The following is an 8,839-nucleotide window of genomic DNA, read 5'->3' on the forward strand; positions in this document are numbered from 1 at the left end:
GATTTTATTTAAAAAAAAAAATTCATAGGTGTTAAGCGTCTGCCTTCAGCTCAGGTCATGTTCCCAGCATTCTGGGATTGAGCCCCGCATTGGGCTCCCTGCTCAGCGGGAAGCCTGCTTCTTCCTCTCCCAATTCCCCTGCTTGTGTTTCCTCTCTCGCTGTGTCTCTCTCTGTCAAATAAATAAATAAAATCTTAAAAAAAAATTTTTTTTAATTTCATATATTCAAATAATAATTATAAAGAAAATGCAAGCGTGAGTAAGATATATAAGTACCTATTGTTGTCTGACAGTAACAGTTTTTATAGTTAAAACTTTTATAATGAGGAAATAGCCACTGTTTCTTCATCATGGTCATTTTAACATTTTAAAATGTAAATAACAAATTTCAGTGCTTGTATTGTTTTCTTTTCAGATAGGAACCAAGGCTTTAGCCTTCTTAGCTCATTGGCAGGAGCAAACCGTAGCATTGGGTCGGCAGAGACGTGTCCCTCAGAGGTAAAGAGCCTTCCTGGATCCTTTCAGTGCTTTGGTTTTAATTTCCCCTTGTCCTGAAGAGTCTTTATACCATTTGTCATTTTTTTCCTTTCCATTTAAGAGGCAGCAGACAATAGTAAACCAAGGATAAAAAGAGAATCTAAAACAGTCCTCTTGTGCCTGATACCTGTTGAGAGAAGGCTAGTTCAGCATTCAAGCAGTAAGCCCTTTCAAGACGTTTGCAGTTTGGGCTGTGCCATGGGTTTGGGGGGGTTTTTTTGTTTTGTTTTGTTTTTTGTTTTTTGTTTTTTGTTTTTTGTTTTTTGTTTTTTGCTAGAGTGCTTTAAAAAGAAGTGCTAGGATTTCCTTGAGACATAAAGTTGCCTCCCGATCTTTATAAAATAAAATTGCTGGTTCTTTGTCAGCACTTCCTGTGTCCGAGGCTCTGTACCAATCTGAGGCAGGGTCCCTGCCCTCAGTGGGCTTCATAGTCTGACTTCGACCTTCTGTCCTCAAGGACGTGCTGGAACCAGGAGCAAATTGCACAGTGCCATACTGTCTTCCCAGGCATCTTTTTCATCAGTCTGGAGCTCTTTGTGATATGCGCTTAGGTTCATTTCCACATTTTGAATAAAACGTGGCTCTTAAAGCAAACAAAAGACATGTTTTAATAGCCAACAGCAGAATCCGAACACTTTCTAGTTTTCCCTCGAGGGAAAAGACTCCGAGTTAGTGAATTTTTAGCCTCTTATTTATTTTTTTATGTGACATTGATCCTTCTTTCATCTCTCCTTGTCTCTAGCTCCTATGACTGCTTCTCTAAAGCCAACCAGGGAGTGGAAGTGTGAATCTTTTTGGCTTCAGTTCCAAAATAGCCTACTATTAAATTATTGTTTGTGTGTGTTTTCCTCAGCAGCAGCCCCGTTTGCCAGCAGCAGCTCGGACTGAATCTCTCTTGGATCATGGGGGTGGCGCGTCTAACACAGCAGACGCGCAGGCTGACGGCATCGTGGGTAAGTGCCTCCTTTGGCTGCCAGGACACAGCTCTGTGGAACTTGGAAGAGGTGTGGGGCATAAATCATCTAGGGGGAAATTGACTTTAAACACGAATAAGGGAAGAAAATTGATAGTGTACCCCAAGTGCATGTGAGCCTTCTGGACGGCTATCAGCAAAGCAGGGAGAATAACCACATAAGCAGTCTGTGGGTACCATTTTCTCTCCGATTCTCAGAGCGGGATCTTGGTCAGATCATCTCAACTGAGACAGACAGAACCAGGTGGTGAAACAGCTTTATATCTCCATATTCCAGTTTTTTCATAGTATTTAACAGTTGGCAGAATTGATAGTAACAAGAATAATACAACTTTATAAGCCCTTTCACATCCTTTGAAAGTTCTTTTATATCTACTTTCTCGGGTTTGGTGATGAAGTTTGGCAAAGAAGTTACTTTATGGAGATGAAGCCGAGGCCCAGAGCAGTTTAAAAATTTGCCCGAGGGCATCTAACAAGAAGGTCCCGGAACTGAGACTAGAATCCATTCTAATGTCCCAAAGCCAAGGCATGTAGTTGACAGTAACTGTAAATGTCCTTTTGTTGGGGAACTGCGGGCACCGCTGCCTTCTCTTTATGCCACAGAGGGCCCACGTACAGAGTTTTCAAAACGCTTTCTGGTTAGAAGAGAGTCCATGTAGGGCCTCCTGGGTGGCTCAGTCGTTAAGCATCTGCCTTTGGCTCAGGGCGTGATCCCGGGGTCCTGGGATCGAGCCCCGCATCGGGCTCCCTGCTCCGCCGGGAAGCCCACTTCTTCCTCTCCCACTCCCCCTGCTTGTGTTCCTTCTCTTGCTGGCTGTCTCTTTCCTTTGTCAAATAAATAAATAAAATCTTTTAAAAAAAAAAAGAGAGAGTCCATGTAGAAAACTTCAGTGTTTGGTAATAGACACATATTAGGAAGGAAAAATTACATATCATCTCTTTTTCTCTCTAGTATATTCAACCTTGTCTTCTCACTTGGGTCCCTCTTATTGGCTTTAGCCCTGCTTAAGTCTCTGCCATGAAAACAAACCACAAGGAAGGAGGTAGGGAAGACAAGAGCTAACCTAAATAACTTGGGGAAACAGCATTCTGACCAGATACCAGGAAGCCCCAAACAGAAACAGCAGAAATAGTGAGCTCTGCTTAATACATTTGATTGTCATAAGAGTATGGTTTAGAAACTCTGAAATTATGTGTATTTTGTATATATCAGGGTTGAAAAAATAAGAAAATATAGAGAATGAGAGCTAGGTTTCTCACTGTCTAAGAAAGAAGCCACACGTAAGGAAAGGAGAAGGCTAGGATGAACCCTTTGGTACTGGGTAGAACTGGAGGTGTTAGCATGATGACGTACTTAGAGCAGTAGAGTGATAAGCAGAGATGTGCGTGTGCATGTTATATGCGTGCATATATATTTCCGGCCTCTTCCCACTGAGAGGGCCTGGAAGCACCCCTACTCCCAGTAGCAGTCGACACCCTTAGCATTTAGATCTTGGTTTCTAAATACCATCCTCCAATAAAAGGATCCAGGGCCACTTGGAGACGCGATTGATGCTAGGGCCGGCACAGGAAAAATGCAGGATGATGGGCCTAGTGCCATCTCATGGGGCAGAAAGTAAGGAAGTCTTGTCAGGAGGGATGGGGCTGTTGAAGGGGCACCGCACCAGCCAGAGGGAGCGTCCGGGGGCCGACGCTGCGGCGGTTTGACCAGCGAGAAGGAATTGAGTATTGCGCGGCAACCCACAGAATAAAATACATATCGCTGAGTCCAGACTACTCTAGGAAATAACTGGGGAAGAAAGGGCTGCTCTTCCTTACAGAGGCGTTCTAATGAATACACGTAGAAGGAATGAGGGAAATAAAAATCCTTGTCCACCACACACCACAGTAACAATAGTTGTTGTGACCGGGATCCACTGATGGATGTGAAAAGTAGTAGATGAGGTTTGAGAAGAAGCATGACGCGTGCATCGTCTAAAGTAGCTCTCCCAAGATCCTTACTTAGTACGAAGAGGAAGATCGTGACCGTGCCCTGGAGAAAGCCGGCAGGTAGCGCTTAGAGTGGTGGGGAAGCTCACCGGCAGTAAGGCGCGCTGATACCACGTGCCCCCGACAAGGGGCACCGGAAGGACTCCTCACGCTTGTGGAATCCGTGCCAGAGGCACGCACCCTCAGTCTCCTAGGAAGACACCCGGCAAACCCATGTTGAGGGACAGTCTGCAAAATAGCGGACGAGTTCTCTTCAGAAGTGTCAAAGCCATGACAGATGAGGAAAGACTCAGGAATGGTCACACATTGAAGAGGCCTACAGAGATCTGGCGGCCGGAGTCTGTGTAAGCTTCTGGAACAGGATGTTCGTGAGAAGACTGACGACGTTGGAATGAAGTCTGTAATTCAGTTAATAGCACTGTACCGTTATTAACTTCTTGACGCGTGTCACTGTGCTGTGAGGTTAACGCTGGGGGATGAAGGTGGAACCCTACTGTTTTTGCAACTTTTTTGTAATACTAAAATTATTTCAAAACTTAAAGTCAAAACCAAACCAACAAGGGTAAAACACTTGTCAACCCCACGTCTCCTTCCTCTCTTTATTGAACTTCTTTCCATCCCTCACCTCCCATTACTCTTCAGCCCACTCCCACCTAGCTTTTGCCCCATTTGCCACTAAAACAGTTCATCAGCGACCTCCAGGCCACTAGAGTTGATAGGTATTTCCCAGTCCTCATCTTGACCTCTTGGCAGCATTCAATATTATGGATCGGTCCCTTTTTGAAACATTTTTCTCTTGCTCGCCCAACACTTCTCCTGGTTTTCTTCTGACTTCTCTGGTTATGCCTTCTCTCTCTCTGGTAGATGACCCTCCTTTATCCAGCCTTTAAAGATTGCCATTCCTCAGTGCTCCATCTAAACTTCTCTGTCAGATACATATTTAAGCATGGAGTGATTCTGTCCACATTCAGTTAGCACGTATACACAGATAAATCACCAATTTTTATCTCCAACCCTCTGTATCAACTCCCTACATGAAATGTCCACTGAACCAAAGCAAATTTATGAGCTAAAATGCATTCTTAACACCAAATTATCTGTATGGCTTTGTAGTGGATGCAAAGAATTAGAAGTTGTCCTTGTCTTCAAGCAGCTTACACCCTAAAACTGTAGAGACAGGCCTTGCAGTGTAATGCTTGAAGTCATGGACTGGGAGTCCTGGACAACTGGGTTCAAATCAGGACTCTTGCAGTAGTGGTGAGATGATCTTGGGTAGTTACTTAGCCTTTGTGGGCCCTAGTCTCCCTTTCTGTGAAATAAAATTTTTCCTTATAATGCCGTTGCAAAAACGAAATGGAATCATGAGGCCCCTGGGTGGCTCAGTCGATTAAACTATCCGACCCTTGATTTTGGCTCAGGTCATGATCTTGGGGTCATGGGATCGAGCTCCCCGCATCGGACTCTGCGCTCAGCGGGCAGTCTGCTTGAGGATTCTCTCTCCCCCTCACCCTCTCCCCATTTCCTGGCTCACGCGCACTCTGTCCCTCTAAAAGAAAAAGTATGGGATGAATTCTAGGGAAGGACACTTGTGAGCTGGGCTGGCTAGGGAAGGCTTAGAGGTGTTCGTCATGGAGCAGCGAGTAAGAATTCTGATTAAAAACAAATGGTGGTAAAGAGGTAACAGGCTATGGTAAGAAATAATAAAGGATTTGTAGTGAGAAAATAGGTAGGAATTGGCTCTACTTCTGAGTAGCTGTAATTTTAGGTGTGCTCATTTTTAAACCCAGCCTCTTCGTGTGTAAATTGCAGACATCGATTACTGTCCTAACCACCTTATACAGTGGCTGTCAGTAATAGATATGAAAATATTTGTGGCACAGGAAAATACGGTATAAATTCCAGACATCTGTTTTGATCGGTGCACTTCAGTGGGGAGGGTGGCCTTTAGAGCTGGAAACACCTAAGTCTGAATCCGCGTTCACACTAGCTGTGACCTTGAGCAAGTCGCTTCAACTCAGAGCTCTGCATTTCTCATCTCTAAAAGGAAACCGTATTCTTTGCCTCAGTGTAATGTTGTGAGGATAACATAAGTTACTCTTGGTTCAGGAAGGCCCGGTAGAGCCGAGCAGGGGGAGGCGCCGCGCTGGGGCAAGGGGGACACGCTCGTTCAGCGATGACTCCCGTCAGAGCTAGGGTCGATGCCTGAGGACTGTGTATTTAGCACACGTAGAAGTCCTGTCTGGCAAATAACCCGACAAATCCTTTTTTCAGATCCCGTGTTAGATCTGGATATTCAAGAATTAGCCAGTCTTACTACTGGCGGAGGAGATTTGGAGAATTTCGAAAGACTATTTTCAAAGTTGAAGGAAATGAAAGGTAATTGGCTCCATCGTGTCTAGCGTGTTCCCCTGTTGGTGCTCCTCTGTTTTATATGGTAGGCTTTTGTTCTGCAACCGCTGGTGACGGTTCCATCCTCTGCTCTCAGCTGTCGGGAGACGTTTGGTGACTGGGGGACTGTGGCATCTTCTGTTGGTAGAAATTCCCCTGGGAAAGTTTTCCTCTTTCTTCACTCTCTCCTCTTACTGTCCCTTCTTCTGTGGCCTCTCGGTTTCTTTCAGTGTGTCTCATTAACCTGGAATCCGTAAGATCCCTGCCAATTTACTCACATCATCCCCATGCGGAAAATCAGGAAGACTTAAACTCCTTAACAGCTGTAATGACTACGCCATAAGCATTTGTCTTTGAACCCCATCTCCCATCTTCTCGCGTTAGAACATCCATGCACTCCAGACTCTTCTGTGCTATTAGATGCATTTCTTAAGATCTGTTTTCCCCCCAGACAAGGCCGCGACGCTTCCTCACGAGCAGAGAAAGTTGCACGCAGAAAAGGTGAGACGATCAGTCAGGTATTTATCAAGTATCTGTGAAAAGGTTTGTTGCCATTAGAATTATATGTCACACTCGTTGACTTCTAGACATGTCTCAGTGTGAACTTTTCACTGAATATTAACTTGGAACGAATTGAATGTTTGCACAGTAGTAATAGAATTGCTGTAGTCAAAGCAAGATTTTTCAAATGTACGTTGAGTGACATGGAACTTTCATTGAGACTCAGGGTGTTTGCCTTCCTAACTGCTGGGCTGGAAAACCCTTAGTCGTTCCGTTTTGTTATTACCCGCGCAACACGTGTCCGCGGCAGGAAGTGTATGTGGTCTGTGGTCTTGCCCGGTACGAATGTGTCCTCATTTATCGATTTCCTTCTGGACATTTAGGTCACGTGCAGTTTTTGCTTCTATAAATAACGAAGCTGTGCATAACCGCACACATCCGTCGCCTTTGCCTGTAACTCCGATTTTATCCTTAGTATACGTTTCTAGAAGTGGAAGTCCTGGGTCAGGGTGTTCAAGGACTTGGATACACGGGGCTGGAGGGCGGGGTGTAGAATTTTAGGCCTTGATCGGTTCAGCATATTGACTGATTCATGACACAAGCTGCAGGGTAGCTCTTGCCTAAAATGTGTCGCGTGCTTCTCTCCACAGGTGGCCAAAGCCTTCTGGATGGCAATCGGGGGAGACAGAGATGAGATCGAAGGCCTTTCATCTGATGAAGAACACTAAATCACTCGCGCTAGGGTTTGCCTGCCTCAGACACTTCCCTGCTCCACGCAGTTCTGTTTTGCTGAACTTCCCATCATCCCGTTGGCCACCTGACTTAGTTCTAGGGCCGCCTTACTTTAGTTTTTAGTCGGGGATAGTCGGGCTTTCTCGCTCCCTACCGTGTAAGGGAGTGCGGAGGAGAACGACAGCAAGGAGTGCGAGTTTTTCAAGTCCACTTTTTCTAGGCACGGGAGCGAAATGGGGCTCAGAGGCCTGTGTGATTCGCTGCAGTTGAAGGAGGAGGCCGCCGCGCCATTCCCAGCCCACCTTTTCCGGAGTGTCCGCTGCAGTCCCGCTCCATTACTGTAGATCGGGAGCTGCTGCCACCCTCCCTCAGGCTTCTGGATTTTCTGCTCTCAGGGAGCTTGCCACCCTGAGCTTTGGGGCTTTGGATGGCAGGAAAGGAAGCAGCTGCGGGTTTGGTTTGTGCCGCAGGGTAGGTGGGGCCAGACTCAGTGGCCCTCAGGTTAGTCTGGCCCTAAAAAATGCCTCTGGGCGCTTCATCTGAAGCACCGTCTCAGCTCACACTAGAAACTACTGAGAAACGAAGGCGAACTTTCAGATGATGATCGAGGAGGCCGAGGTGTCCTGCTCTGGTAGGGATAAAACAAACCCATCTACCAAGTTGCTGTTGGGGTGGCGGGGGGGGGGGGGTTGTGTTTAAGAGAGAGAAACTTCAGAAATTCCCTGTTCTGGGCCATTGAGACTGTACGGGCTCGTATCTGGAGGCTTTTGCATGAGTCTTACCAGGAGGAAACTCGTCCTCCTTAGAGCTCTTGAGATATCAGAGCTGTGCCGTCACACTTTATACTCTCAGAACCAGGCAGTTTCCCCCTCTTTGTCTCTGGAGCCCAACAGATCCCTGCAACACGGTCACAGTGCAGGGTGGGCGAGCGGGGAAAGGCTGTGCAAGCTTGGCGCTAAAGCTCTGAGGGCCTGGGTGACTTCCAGGACTGGGAGTGGGGCGGTCGGCTTGAGGGGAGCTGATCCCTGCAGGGAGCGTTTCCAAAGGAGGGTGGGAAATACAGCAAAGAAAAATCCCTGTTTCTGTGTTTGTAGACACTTGGTAATGCGTGCCACGGACCTTCACCGTGCAAGCCACTGCCACGGGCTGGCGGTGCTGGCACATAGGCTGACCACTACTCCTGGCCTAGCGTGGACTGTGAACTCTTTAGGTCACCAGCAGAAACAAGTTTCAGGCCCCTCTGTGCACCCCTTCCAAGCACTGCGGAGGGAATGGCGGAAGGAGGGGAATGCTCCAGGGTCTGGGCCAGGGCAGCCACTGGGAGGGAAGGCCTCAGTGATCGGAGCATTCAGGAAGAGCCATCATCGCAGCAACGTTGGCAGTTATCTTGCTTGGTGACTTTTTCCCCCCCTTCCTTTTTTTTCCCCCTTCCTTTTTTATCCCTCTTTTAACTATTCTGACGGTCTTTGAGACTATAGTTGATCACCTGCCATCATTGTTTCTTTGAAGTGACTGCAATAGCTTTTGATTAAGAATGCAAGGGAAGTTAGCTGTGGGGTTGCAAAAGGAAAGGCAGAATGTTCTTCTTAAAACACGAAGGGTTCCAAAAAGTATATCAGGTCACATGGTTAGGGAAGACAGACTGGAAAAAGCTGTGAATGTGATACTGTGGATTAAACAAAGCCAGGTGATTAAAATATGATTTATTTATAAAGTCTA

The 8,839-nt window shown here is 46.5% G+C and overlaps 1 protein-coding gene across 3 annotated transcripts in view; it reads left to right on the plus strand.

The window, feature by feature from the left end:
* The window catches only part of AAGAB (alpha and gamma adaptin binding protein), a 54,089-nt gene extending 45,250 nt beyond the window's left edge, over window positions 1-8,839 (plus strand). The window contains exons 6-10 of one of the 3 annotated variants that reach the window (XM_045810658.2): window positions 416-498; window positions 1,391-1,490; window positions 5,771-5,875; window positions 6,339-6,388; window positions 7,039-8,839. In XM_045810658.2, the coding sequence (XP_045666614.1) occupies window positions 416-498; window positions 1,391-1,490; window positions 5,771-5,875; window positions 6,339-6,388; window positions 7,039-7,116 (416 nt within the window). In that variant the 3' untranslated portion in view covers window positions 7,117-8,839. Of the gene's footprint in view, window positions 1-415; window positions 499-1,390; window positions 1,491-5,770; window positions 5,877-6,266; window positions 6,389-7,038 lie in introns of all 3 variants that reach the window. The other 2 variants (XM_087856839.1, XM_045810659.2) reach the window with 2 other exon arrangements.

The sequence above is a fragment of the Ursus americanus genome, chromosome 28 (genome assembly GCF_024610735.1).
Source record: "Ursus americanus isolate L20-20 chromosome 28, mUrsAme1.1.p, whole genome shotgun sequence".
In the NCBI taxonomy this organism is placed as follows: Eukaryota; Metazoa; Chordata; class Mammalia; order Carnivora; family Ursidae; genus Ursus; species Ursus americanus.